Here is a 13,261-nt window from a genome sequence, read left to right as displayed (position 1 = left end):
TCATGGATCGAGATGGAAAATCACCGAGAAACATTAGGCGAATAATTGCAAAACGGGGTAGAGAGAATCTCACTCGTGCAAAAAACATACCTGCTATTAGTAATAATCTTGTAAATTTAGATATATGTGATTCTGTCGTTGAGGATAGCGATTCAGGTAGTAATATTAGCAATAATGATAGAAGCAGTAATGTTATCCATAATAGTGACGAGCCATTAGTTTCCGATTCACTAAGCGACAATGGTGTAGTAGAAAATAAACCGTCGCAAACGCGCATACGGAAGTAGCTTCAGACGTACTTCACCCCAAACGGTCCCACCACAACTCGGGAACACTTAATTTCACTCTATTTCATCTATAGATTAATTTTTTATAAAAATCTCATTTTGCCCCAACCACACCCCTGGCGCCTAGGGGGTGTGGCACAACTCCGGAACACATAATTTTACTCTATTTCACCTATAGATTAAATTGCACTAAAAATCTCATTATGCCCCAACCACACCCGCTGGCGCCGAAGGGGTGCGGCAAAATCGGGGAAACACTCAATTTCACTTAATTTCACTCAATTTCACTTAATTTTACCCATAGAATAAATTGCACTAAAAATCTCATTTTGCCCCAACCACACCCCCTGGGGCCGAGGGGGTGTGGCACAATCGGGGAAGCACTTAATTTCACTTAATTTCACTTAATTTCATTTAATTTCACTCAATTTCACCTAATTTTACCCATAGATTAAATTGCACTAAAAATCTCATTTTGCCCCAACCACACCCCCTGGCGCCGAGGGGGTGTGGCACAACTCCGGAACACATAATTTTACTCTATTTCACCTATAGATTAAATTGCACTAAAAATCTCATTTTGCCCCGACCACACCCCCTGTCGCCAAAGGGGGTGTGGTTCGGTTGCCCCCAAAAGTTGATAGGATCCTCCCCCTGGGGTCCTATGTATGATGGCGAAAACCGATTTCGATTATCTCGATCCGTTCTCCTGATATCCTGCTGACAGACAGACGGACAGACAGACAGACAGACAGACAGACAGACAAAGTCTTCACATAAAGTAGCTGAAGCTACTTAATAATAGGAATATTTTAGATCTAACGCGGGACTTGAGGGACTGGTCGCTTCGACATAACATAACGGGAGTAGCTTTAAACGATCTTCTACGCATATTTAACTTTTATCAAGAATTTAGATTTCTTCCATTGGATAGTAGGACATTGCTTAAAAACTCAATTAAATACTTTATGAAAACTATCGGTCAGGGTCAATATGCACACTTTGATGTTATTCAAAATATAAAACGGCAAATAGATTCCAATTGTATTCTTGCTTCTGGTAGCGAAATTAAATTAAACCTCATATTTAGTTTTGATGGATTGCCCATTTCTAAGAGTAACAGTAACCAGTTTTGGCCAATTCAAGCAAAGTGTGAAGAAAGTACGTACGGCGTATTTTTCGTGGGTTTATTTTATGGCAAGACAAAACCAGAAAGTATTGACGAATACTTGATGGATTTGATAGCAGAGTTAAAAAGTTTGCGAGTTGGGATTAGTTACAATAATTTGAAAATATTTTGTAAGGTTTCAAAAATAATAGCTGATGCGCCAGCCAGGAGTTTTTTAAAGCAATGTAAAAGTCATAATGCATACAATGGATGCGAGAAATGTATAGATCCAGGTTTCTGGAAGGGACGTGTAATTTTCAGAACATTCGATAGTCCACTTAGGACAGATCAAGATTTTTATGTTCAAAAAGATAAACACCACCATGTAGGCATTTCCCCGTTTACGGAGCTTAAAATTTTGATGATTTCTTCGGTTCCTCTTGACTACATGCACCTCATTTGCTTAGGTGTGGTTAGAAAACTATTAAGAAGTTGGCTAAAAGGTCCATTGCCATTTAAATTATCTTCTCGTGATATTTCAACTTATCAAGTAAATTAGTATTATTTTCGCATAGTTGCCCTAAAGAATTTTGTCGTAAGCCGAGGTCAGTAAAAGAGTTAGATATGTGGAAAGCGACAGAGTTTAGAACTTTTCTTCTTTATACAGGACCCGTCGCTTTAAAAGGATTATTGTCGCCGAAAAAGTATACACATTTTTTAAATCTTTGCGTAGCAGTCACGATTCTTATAACTACCAAGGCGCAAGCAAATAATTGGAACGATTATACACGACAGCTTTTATTGAAGTTTGTTAAAAATGTTCCCAATTTATATGAAGAAGAGTTCTTATCATATAATATGCATTCTCTTATACATATTAGTGATGACGCTTTAAAGCATGGCCCGTTAGATTCTTTTAGTGCTTTCGATTTCGAAAATAATATGCAAGTAATAAAGCGCTCGCTACGAGCTCACTATAAACCTTTTGAGCAAACTGTGAATCGCACTGCTGAGAGAGAAAATCATAAGTACCAGTCCCCTGTGAATTTAAATAGACACTGTATTATAAAATCGAACGGAAAGGATCATTGTTTTATATTAAAGGATGGGAAAGTAGTTGTTATAAGTAGTATAAGTAAAGATAAAAAACATATAAATTGTAGAAAATTCAAACACTCGGACAACTTGTTCACTTGTCCGTGTGAAAGTAAAATTTTAGGAATAATTAAAGTTAGCAAATTATCAAATAGCGTAACCATAATAGGTATTAATGATATTGATAAGAAATGTTGGTTACTCCCGTCGGATAAAATAGATGAAAACATTTGCATTCCCTTGTATAATGTAACAATATAATTTTTGTTATGAAATAAATGATTTTGATAAAAATTAATAATTCGTGTTATTTGACTGCAGTAATTGCATGGAGTTTAACTGCAAGTTTTGCATCAAATTATTCGTTTCTTTTGCGCAATATTCTACGCTCTAAATTTCATTAATTTGACGGTTATTTCTACGCAATATTCTTGAGGCTAAATTGCATGAATATGACTGTCAATTCTATGCAATATTGACAGTTTATTTTACGTTAAATATCTAGTATCTTTTCACGGATTTTTGCCGGCCATCAGTTGCTGCAATTTAACTGTATGACTTTTGCGTAAAAGTGATAGCTTTTGTTGATCGGGATACGAAGAAACCATGGTTTCTTCGTATATGCATGCATGTATATACCCTAAACGTTAAATTACGACAAAGTAAATTCTTTTTATATAAGGGGAATTATTAATACCTGTAAATCTTCATAATTATGTACCCTAAGTATAGACATATTTATATAAAAATAAATGGGTGTACAGGTATTCGATTACTAACCCTTATTACGAAATTCCAAAACCTCTTGGAAAATTATTTACATAAGTCGTAAGTACATTGTAAGTATGCTTACTACCATAAAAGAAAGTGGATGACAAATATGCCAATATGTACTATTAAGTCTGATTTATATAATGACAAACAGTGTTTCGTTGTTTGCGGGTTTGGTACGTACATTTCTCGCACTGCAAAGCAAGAAATGCAAGAAATTCAAGGTGCAAGAAAATGTGAGAAAGTGCAAGGTGTAAGAAAATGCGTCATCAAACCCACGCGTCATATTTACTAAAGCCCTTGGAACCCTTTTATTACACCTTGCATTTCTTGCAGATCAGAAGATGTATCTGCAAGAAACCACTTTCTTGCAGATATTTATTTGAAGTGGTTACTTGCACCGGAAACACTGATAAGCAATGAAGATAATCATTCACCACAAAAATCAATCATTCGCGACCTACAAACATACATATCTGCATCTAAATCGAATTGCTTTGTACCACACGGGTTTAAACGTTAAACAATTGTACGCACTAAAAATGCTCCTAAATTTCCACATTGTTCTTCTAATTAGTTATTTCTTTAATATCATATTTCAAGTACACTCAGCTACGCCGTTAGCCGAATTCATCTCAACTTTTTCCCCCTGCATTGTGACCGTCTCGAATCTCTCCAACTCCAATAAACTAACCCATATCACTTTAAACTTCCCCGTCATACTTTCAAACAAGTCCACGAAAAATATGTGGCACACCCACCCGCGCAGATACCTCCACTGTATCGCATATTTTATCATCCTTCCAGAAAATCTGTCCCACTTCGACGAATGTTTTATCCCAGCGAAACTCCGCCGAATTGGCATCAATCACAAATTGTCCAATATTCCGCGAATCTTCCACCTCTGTCCGTCCCTCTACTCGATCGAACGGCACTTCCTCTTCCTCATCTATGGGCACGATCAAAATATCATTTCTGGCAGTAATTTACTTCAAGCGGCAACCTTTTACCCGGACAACGCCTTGTCCACAACTTTCCTTCTTCAAATAAGAAATTTGAATGATCCCGCCACTGTAACTATGGTTACCTTGCTTTGCAAGGTTTGCCTCGATTCGAACCTCATCGTGGTTGCTATCCCGGAAGGCGAACGTTACTCTGCTGCGTCCTTAACAGCACATCACTCCCGGATGGTTGGTGGAGGAAAAGACTCCCAAATTCCGGTCATGTCCTACTCCAAGAGGCACGGAAGCTCGAGAACGTATAAGGGTGATTTGTATCAATTTACCCCGTTTTCTAAGAAAAAGAACATGCCGCCACCCGGTTTTGTTGAAGTGATAAGTTCCATGCTTTCTGGTACGCTTAACATGTCGAGATTCAATTCTGAGGTGACCGAACGTCTAGATAGTTTGGGTTATAACGTGGTACAAGTCTTATATCTCCCCCATAGCTTGTTCTATTCCATGGAATACTATGCGACGGGGTGGTCGAAGCCACAGTCACAAATCGTTATGGCGGATCCGGTCATGTTTGGGTTTATAAGTTGCGATGGAGTTCGAAGAATTGGGGATGACAGGAAAGAAGATATCACAAAAATTGGCGCGTTACTGGACTCGTTTCAGAGTAATGTTTGGATTACGATAAGTTTAGTTTGTGTAACGATGGCGGGAATCCTGTCACTCGTTCGACATTCTACCCGGGTTAATTCGAAGGGTGAATTAATTCCGCAAAGTGTGATGTTCGTAGTTAGGACGTTGCTCGATAATGGAAGACCGATATCTGGCAAGGATTTTAACATCTTGGTCCGCGTGTTATGCATATTATTCGCACTTTTTAGCCTCTTTGTGACTAATCTTTATAAAAGTGCGTTAATTTGTAATGAAACGGTGTCAAATCCGTATTTCTCAATATTTAAGAGGTTTACGGACCTGGAGAATTTCAGTTTCACAACGCCAACATTTTTTTCGAGAGAATATACGAATCGGAGTAGTCAAATTACGTATGAAATGACCCCGTTGCAATGGGCGTTAACTTCGATGGTGTACTCCAAATGGATCAGTGAAGATTTCAACTTTCTGTACGAGCGATTTATCATAAATTTAACAATGAACGGAACACATTTAGCGTTCCACCCGGAAAATAAGAACGGTTTTCTGGACTTTATCTGGAATTGTAATAAGACCGCGTTTATTAGTGATGTCGACGGGCTGGATGGTTATCTCAACTATTTTAATAAACAAGCTGGCAATCACGCGGGGCAAGGTGAGAACATACCTGTTAACATTCATTTATTCGATAGAGAATGAATAAATCATTCATTACTCCATAAATTCATAAATAAGGAGTGAATATTTTTTCTCAAAATTATTTTATGAACAAATAAAAATATGCATTCATTTCATATTCACAGTACATGGAGGCATATTGAGAAATCTGTTTTTAATAAGGAGAATTTAAGATAAAATAAATACAAAATGAATGATGAATAAATAATTATGATCAAATTATGAACAAATTAGTAATGCATGAATAATTGTTTTTGGAATTGAATGAATTTTTATGAAGAAATATTTTGTTAACAGGTGTAATGAGAGACACTAACCGAATTTTTGTTCAGGGCCAAACGCCCATAACGGGGGCAAAGTTTGGTTGGATTCTACAAACTTTTGATAGTCTACAGGGTGGATATTTGTACTTAAAGTTGGAGTGCTTAATTCACTCCGGGATTTACGAATGGTATCACGATTGGTTTTACCGGAGAAGAAGGAATTCTTTAAGTAAGAATTACTATCCTACAATCGTTTCAGGAGTCGGGATACATCTCGGATTAATTGTCGGGTTGAAATATTTTTTCATGATATTTGTAATTATTTCATGTGTAATTTTTGTAGCAGAAATTGGGTCCCAAATAATGTACAGTATTACTGATGCATATTTACAATGCACACGTCAGTCATGTTTCTCACGGATCACGAAAGTCCAGCCATTTTCCCATCGTGAAAAACGCGCATTTTCATCATGGCAAACTATGCGACTTTCACCTCTCCTTTTTCCAATGGTGAAAATGCGCGTTCCTACCAACTTCAAATCTGTTTAACCCTGTAAATTATACAGAAGCGTTCAAATGCTAGACTAACTGTTGTTTGTGGTAGGCTAATTGATTTTTTAGTGTTAGTTTTAAGAAGATCCGTGAGAAACTGTATGAACACTGCACTCTTGTTAGAAATCCAGTATTAAAATAATCCCAGGCGGTATTCATATATAACTCTGTCAACGTGGTATTGATAAATAATACCGTGTATGTATTTAATAATCCAGTATTAAAGTTTTGCAATATTGGTATCAAACTTTTACGGACCGGTATAATTCTAATACCAAGCAGTAGCAACTTTAATACCGAGAAGTCAATACATGCGTGACTATACCAGATTTCTAACAGTGTGTTATACTAAGTAGATCTGATAGCTTAAAATTTATTAAACAATAAAAACGTGAGCATGCAAATATGTAGGTAATATAAATATATATGTAGAGGTAATAATAATAATTGATTTATTGCATCATCATTGCAGGCCAACAGCCTTTGCACATCATGAATGGTTACATATTAATAATATACATAATATGTATAATTGTACCAATAACTAAAACTAGTCATTTGTCGGAGCACAGGTCTAAATATAGGTATCTGTATATCGCGGTTAATATTTTTTTTAATTAAAGGATTTCAATATGTACATATTTCAACCTTCTTATTCATCTAAGAAATTAATCATATGTACATATGACTAAATACAAAATAAGTCGAATTATGTAACTAAAACGAATGATTGAATGGGTTAAAAACTAGGGACTGTGTATTTATTGCACCAAATTTGGAGTGAATTAGGTCGATCGAATTCCAAATGCAGTTTGTATTTAATGATTTATTTTTTGTTTTGATAATCTATGCAGCCCAACTCTCTGTCCCTATTACATAATTAAACAAATTAAAAGTGATATACGTAGGTGTTTTATTATTAATTTTCAAAAGGTATGTTCCGCACTGTTTCTGACCAAAATTGTGATGAAATAACAAACTTCAAATACATTTAGGAGGCTGTGATTTTTTTCAACTCTGTGGGTTAACATAAACACTAGCAATAAATCGGCAAACTTTACCTCGACGAAAAAAATGCTAGATTTGCAAATTAAATATCGTAGTGTGATTTAATTTTTAATGCTGGATGGGCAATACGTGTCGCAAATTTATGGTTGAATGCTTAAAATGTACAATGAAAACTGCCCAACACAAAACACAAATTAAATTGGGTCAATAATTTTTAATGATGGCGAAACGAGGTCTCGGGCAAAAAGTCGCAAGGACGCTCAAAATCCGCTTCTTCCACAGAAAGGCTCCGGAAACTAGAGGAACCAATAATGAGAGATCCGCGATTGAAACTGTCCTATTTAGAAGATGAGATGGGTGTTCCAAAACCAGCAATTTGTTCCATGTTAACTGAAGACTTAGGTATGAAAATGGTTTCCGTCCGTTGGGTACCAAAATTGCTTTCGGCATCTCACAAACAGGATCGAGTCGACTTTTGCAATGCAAATTTTAACCTATTAAATGAAAACTGGAACCTGCTCAATATTTTATTAGCTGCATATGGTACTTGGGTTTACTATTATGACCCGGTGACCAAATAATAATTCCCTCATTGGAAGCACGAGGGGTTGCCGCCGCCCGTGAATTGAAAAGTGCAAAAATCTGAAAAATCAAAAAATTGATGATGACCATTTTCAAGGATACCAAAGGTCCCCTCCTTATAAAATTTATTGCTGGAAATACTGCAATAAATGGGGCCGTGTATGCAGGAACCCCGAAGGAGCTGCGTCCTCCGGTTGAAAAGAAACGTGGGGTCAAAATAAAGAGTTGGCCTTTTTTTAGACGACAACGCGCCACCTAATACCTGGCTTTTTTCGAGGGTTAGTGCAGACGAAAATCGCTTTACCTGCACAAACCACGCCCCGTGCAGTCCAGACTTGTCCCTTAGTGATTATTATTCGTTTCGAAACTTAAAGAAAAACATCAGGGGAAAACGGTTTTCGGATGATAATGAAATCAAGTTGTAAATTTTGGCATATTTTCGAGGTAAATTTTAATGAGTTATTGCTAGTGTTAATGTTAACCTACAGAACTGAAAAAAATCACAGCATCCTAAAAGTATTTGAAGTTTGTTATTTCATCAAAAGTTTGGTCAGAAACAGTGCGGAACATACCTTTTGAAAATTAATAATAAAACACCCACGTATTTGTAGTAAATATGCCAAGTACTCACAAATTGTTAAGATTTCACTATTGGTCATACCGACTAGACTACGCACCACCGCTTAACAGCACGACCGGAAGGAGTGATGGCGAGTTGGAGGATTATAGCTAGGATTCCTACCCCCACTATTCCGCTCCAGGTTCCAAACTGTGAAATAATTGATGTATAATTTTGAGAAATTAATTCAAATAAATAAATATTTACAACTTTCTTCCGGTATGAAAATGTCCACTCACAATCATTTCCACTAGATGCACGCTTAGTCATATCTCTGAGATTATTTAAAAAAACAGCAAGTGCTTCTCCCGCTCCTGCGTTTAGGCTCTCACCTAGTGTGCTGGGAAATTAATGAGTAATCAAGATTAATGATTACACTCTTAGCAAAACGGCATTGAATCAATTTGAATCATCACCAAACGGGGAGCCCACATGACTTAACCAAATTGTTATTTATAATATTTACCCCACATTGTGATAAATCTTCCCCACAATGTGTAAAAGTAACACTGGATAGTGAGGATTTAACACATTGTGGGGAAGATTTATCACAATGTGGGGTAAATATTATCACAATTTGGTTAAGTCATGTGGGCTCCCCGTTTGGTGATGATTCAAATTGATTCAATACCGTTTTGCTAAGAGTGTAGAAGTGGGATTAGAAATTATTCAAGTATATGGATTAAGGGTAAGATGAAGATTAACATATTTTCAGGGCCAGGATTGAACTAAATTAATTATTTTACATGAACCGAGGGAATTAAAGCTTAGTTAATCCAGGTTAATCTAGATTAACTTTAGTTTTTCGTCCGAATGAGTGCACCTGGATTGTAATAGTTCTTGTGAAACTAAATCTCAATTTGAAATTTTCTATATAAATATAAACTCTGGAGTTATGTATGTAAGATTCGAAGAATTATCAGACCATGCAGAAAAAATTTAAATGTGCAAAAATCGCCTCAAGAAATATCTAAATTTCAAAAATTAAAAAGCAACCAAACACCCAGAGGTTTTCCTGAGTTCCAAAATTTACGAGAAATTGAGGTAACAACTAAGGTTTTTAAATGTACTAACAATTTTAATTTAGATTAAATTATCAGTAAAAGATTATAAAAAGTCAGAGTAAAGTTAAGCTTAATTTAAGGAGGATACGAAATTCAAATTAGACTTAAGTAAAATTGGTCTGATTAAAAATATTGATTACGGCTTAATTGTTAATTTTGCACTTTTGAATAATACAGATTTTGGCCAACTATTGACCATTAAAATATAGTTCGCCATTATAATAACCAATATATTAACTATTATGATATGTAGTACTAAATATCAAAGCAGAACTGGAATGTTAAAAATAAAAATCTTTCAATATCACAACATTACTAAGCGGTAATGCTCGTTATTTCCGTGCCACTAAGGTTATACATATGCGTATCTACTCCGGTCAATAATAATTTAATACCAGTTTTCTAAGGGTGTGGCATTGTATTTTATGTTTTAAGATTTAATTAAAGTTAATATTGTCAATTGAGGGATACATATCCTAATGATGTTACACCACAAACAATGTTTAAATAATCCAGATTATTTTTTACCTCCTACGCTAAAAGACCAACTCTTTAGAAAGAACATTTAGTTAGGGGCGATCCATAAATTATGTCACGCAAAAATCACGATTTTCTAGACCCCCCTTCTCCATGTGTCACATAGGCACCATACCATTGGAGCCTTAAACCCCCCCTCTCGCGTGACATGATTTATGGACCTTCCCTTAGGGACTGGCACATGGGTAAAATTCAGCGACCAACATATAGACGCCGCATAAGTTCGTGAAAACGCTCCGTTAATTGGTGAAAATACAGGTTCCGCTCAGTGGCCGCAAAAGTGTGGGGACAGAGGGACAATGTCACCACGATTATTTTATGTTGCAATTATCTGCACATGCTATATAAATCCTTGCTCTATTATTCCCCAGATGTCCTCAGCGGCCACTGGTTCTGCTTGGAACCCGAGCGTTTTGGCGAAATTGCGACATCCATACATAAGGCGCTGAATTTTACCCACCTGCACAAATCTCGAACTAAATATTGTTTCTAAAGAGGTCTTCTTTCAAACGACTGTGATAAAAAAAATAATTCGAGTTGAACATGGTTTGCGTCCCCATTGTACGTCAATTAGTGGTCAAATTTGAATTAGTGGTTCGCGAAAATTAACCAATGTTATTTTTCGTAATAAAAAATGTTGACCAACTTACTGGAAAGAACCATTTGCTGACGTGTCAGTCATCTCTGCCACGTTGGTTAAGTCACCTAACGCGCCTCTTCCAGCATAGTCATCAGTCTTACGCGATGAAGAACTTTCGTCACCATTACTATCCAACTGGGTCACGGCTCGATTGACTAGACTGACTGAAATTTTTCCTGTCCGTGACACCCTTACCAGGGGCCCGGCAGGGACTGAGATGTGCGAATCACCCGTGCGAGACACGTCGATTGAGGCCTATGGACAAATTTACGATTTAAAAAATTACTCTGGTTGCTACTTTAATAAAGAATAAATTAAAATAATAATGACGCAATGTAAGTATGCGTCTTTGCTAACATCATAAATTCCGTGACTTTACAAACTTTTATCTAATTTTGCAAACATTTCTAAAGAAAATTAGCTCACAAAATTTTTTAAACCTTATCAGATCAAGGGCATCTTTTTAAAAGTTTGTAAAATTTTGGTACACAATGCATGGATTTTATCTACGAGTTGACAGCGACTGCATGAATTGTGAATTGTCCTTCGTATTTACATACCTCGTGTGGCGTCTTAATTCGAATATGTCCTAGATACGTGGACATAAGAATGTTCCCGTTGGGCAGGGCTATCGCTTTTGTTAAAATATGCATGTTAACAAAGTTTTCCATATTTATCAATTTTTAAGTTTGTCGACTTTTATGAGGGCTGAGCATTTTCCAACCTTTTTCCCAGGACAAGGGATTAAAAGGGTCCTTTTGTTTTTATGCCTCATTAGAAGGGACACTTCGTTTGAGCATAACTCTGCGTAGTTTGTATGGTCACTTCTGACCACATATTATTACATATGTATGAATGTCTCCTATGTACTGTCAAAACCTTAAAACCAAGTTGTTTAATAAAAATCACCATCAGTCTAAAAATATCTTCCAGCGAGATCATTTTTACTTTCAGCTTTGACCCCACCGATGGAAGAATTTGGCCGGGAATGGGGCTCTTTTGAATGTCCGCGCCCAAATTGAAATTGAAGGTGTTGCCTCACTCGTCGAGAAACTGCTTCTTGATCCTTGTTTTGGTGATGAATGGCTGGGTTCTGTGAAATAACAGAGATAAATATTATTGAATTACATTTTAGTTAACATGCAAATTGTATACATTAGTAAAAAAAAATATTGGGGGTTCTCATTATGACTTCGGCTGCTCCTAACATAGTTTAAAAAAATTGTTAGGCTTGAAGATCGTTAACGAATTTTCGAGGTAATTTTTTGCGAATTTTGTAAACTTTGTTTTTTTGCTAATGTTGCCAACTATGAACGAATTCGTGATGAGTACCCCCATTGTTTGTTACTTAGAAAAGGTTCTTGTTGCAGTTGAGGAGAAGAAGGAATGATTTTGGGAGCTGGGCCACTCTGGAAGTTAAAAGTTATAAATAAAATACGTTTAGCATATGGATGATATATTATATAGTAGGCCGTTAATTGCATAAAACATACCTGTTCACTACAGTATTAATTAATTCATTAGGGAATGAATAAATTATTCATGCATTATTCAATAAATCCATGAATAATGGGTGAATAATTTGTCTAAATTTTTAAGCGAATGGAAATTGAATAGCTATTTATTCATTTCACATTTATTAACAATAAATATATTCCTGAATAATTTTATTCATTAATCATTTTGTACGCCATGCTACATAAATACATGGGTAGGGTTTATTGAGAAATTTATTTAATAAAGAGAATTTGAGATCAAATTAATAAAAAATATTTTGAAAAAATCAGATTTTGAAAAAATGAGTAATGAATGAACAATTTTTTTTCAATTTTGACATTGAACCAATTTTGAATGAAGAAATTTTTTTTTACACAAATCGTACCTCTAATGTTGCTGAGTCAGAAACAGGCTGTCCTGCTACCGGATGTGAAATGACTTGTGAAGCGAGGAATGCACAAATCACGGTAATAATTTCATAACGAATGGACGCCGCAGCCATCCCGGTATCTTTGAACTCTACAGATCCGTGTTAGCACTATGCAAAAAAACGATTTTGGCTGAATGGAAATTTTCAGAATTTTATTTTTTTTCTAGGAAACTTACAATGGAATGCGCTTAACCAGTAATACAAACGCGCTTCCAATACGAGAAAGATGGTAAGTGAAACGAAGCAAAAATAACTCGCTTCTATTTATAAGCATTAATGGAGTTTGTGGTAGGTCAAAATATGTAATATACACTCTAAATAATTTGGAGATAAATGCACGGATGCACTACAGTGCTTTATTTTTGAGTAATAATTAGCGATACGTCATGTCACCATTGGGAAAGCGTGTTTCGTGAACGAATTTTTGACTTAAGTACTTCCCGTTGGTGATAAAACGTCTCCTTAATCATAAGAATAGCTTAAGAATTTGACTTTTAATTTACCCTATCAACTTGTCTCTAAATTA

The 13,261-nt window shown here is 35.9% G+C and overlaps 2 protein-coding genes across 5 annotated transcripts; both read right to left on the bottom strand.

The window, feature by feature from the left end:
• Nucleotides 1–6,787: 6,787 nt before the first annotated feature.
• LOC118433316 lies at nt 6,788–11,565 on the bottom strand. 2 transcript variants are annotated; one of them, XR_004833313.1, is made up of 5 exons: nt 11,369–11,565; nt 10,819–11,063; nt 8,807–8,907; nt 8,580–8,717; nt 6,788–7,227 (listed from the first exon to the last, which is right to left on the bottom strand). XR_004833313.1 is itself a non-coding variant. In XM_035845119.1 (5 exons), the coding sequence occupies exons 1-4, from the start codon at nt 11,477–11,479 to the stop codon at nt 8,632–8,634; spliced, it is 543 nt and encodes a 180-aa protein (XP_035701012.1). In that variant the 5' UTR covers nt 11,480–11,565; the 3' UTR covers nt 6,788–7,227; nt 8,610–8,631. The 2 variants fall into 2 exon arrangements, 1 of the variants encoding a protein (XP_035701012.1); XM_035845119.1 differs by having other exon boundaries at nt 8,610–8,717.
• An 83-nt stretch (nt 11,566–11,648) lies between these two features.
• LOC118433327 lies at nt 11,649–12,959 on the bottom strand. Of its 3 annotated transcripts, XR_004833323.1 has the most exons (5): nt 12,912–12,959; nt 12,691–12,843; nt 12,157–12,217; nt 11,757–11,901; nt 11,649–11,687 (listed from the first exon to the last, which is right to left on the bottom strand). XR_004833323.1 is itself a non-coding variant. In XM_035845133.1 (3 exons), exons 1-3 carry the CDS (start codon nt 12,805–12,807, stop codon nt 11,759–11,761), a joined length of 321 nt encoding a protein of 106 aa, XP_035701026.1. In that variant the 5' UTR covers nt 12,808–12,946; the 3' UTR covers nt 11,674–11,758. The 3 variants fall into 3 exon arrangements, 1 of the variants encoding a protein (XP_035701026.1); XR_004833322.1 differs by having other exon boundaries at nt 11,674–11,901; XM_035845133.1 differs by having other exon boundaries at nt 11,674–11,901; nt 12,691–12,946.
• Nucleotides 12,960–13,261: the final 302 nt, after the last annotated feature.

The sequence above is a fragment of the Folsomia candida genome, unplaced genomic scaffold, assembly GCF_002217175.1.
Source record: "Folsomia candida strain VU population unplaced genomic scaffold, ASM221717v1 Fcan01_Sc047, whole genome shotgun sequence".
Classification (NCBI taxonomy): domain Eukaryota; kingdom Metazoa; phylum Arthropoda; class Collembola; order Entomobryomorpha; family Isotomidae; genus Folsomia; species Folsomia candida.
Note: the sequence above shows the minus strand (reverse complement) of the source record. Positions and strands in the feature narration are given on the sequence as shown.

Bases quoted from the DNA above. Each gene is read 5' to 3' on its own strand.
- LOC118433316 (XM_035845119.1), bottom strand. From the start codon at position 11,479: ATGGAAAACTTTGTTAACATGCATATTTTAACAAAAGCGATAGCCCTG. The intron at 8,908-10,818 runs GTAAGTTGGTCA...TTAATTTCCCAG, and splicing joins TCAGCAAATGGTTCTTTCCA to CACACTAGGTGAGAGCCTAA. The intron at 8,718-8,806 runs GTGAGTGGACAT...ATTATTTCACAG, and splicing joins TGCATCTAGTGGAAATGATT to TTTGGAACCTGGAGCGGAAT.
- LOC118433327 (XM_035845133.1), bottom strand. From the start codon at position 12,807: ATGGCTGCGGCGTCCATTCGTTATGAAATTATTACCGTGATTTGTGCA. The intron at 12,218-12,690 runs GTACGATTTGTG...TTTAACTTCCAG, and splicing joins CTGACTCAGCAACATTAGAG to AGTGGCCCAGCTCCCAAAAT. The intron at 11,902-12,156 runs GTAACAAACAAT...GTTATTTCACAG, and splicing joins GCAACAAGAACCTTTTCTAA to AACCCAGCCATTCATCACCA.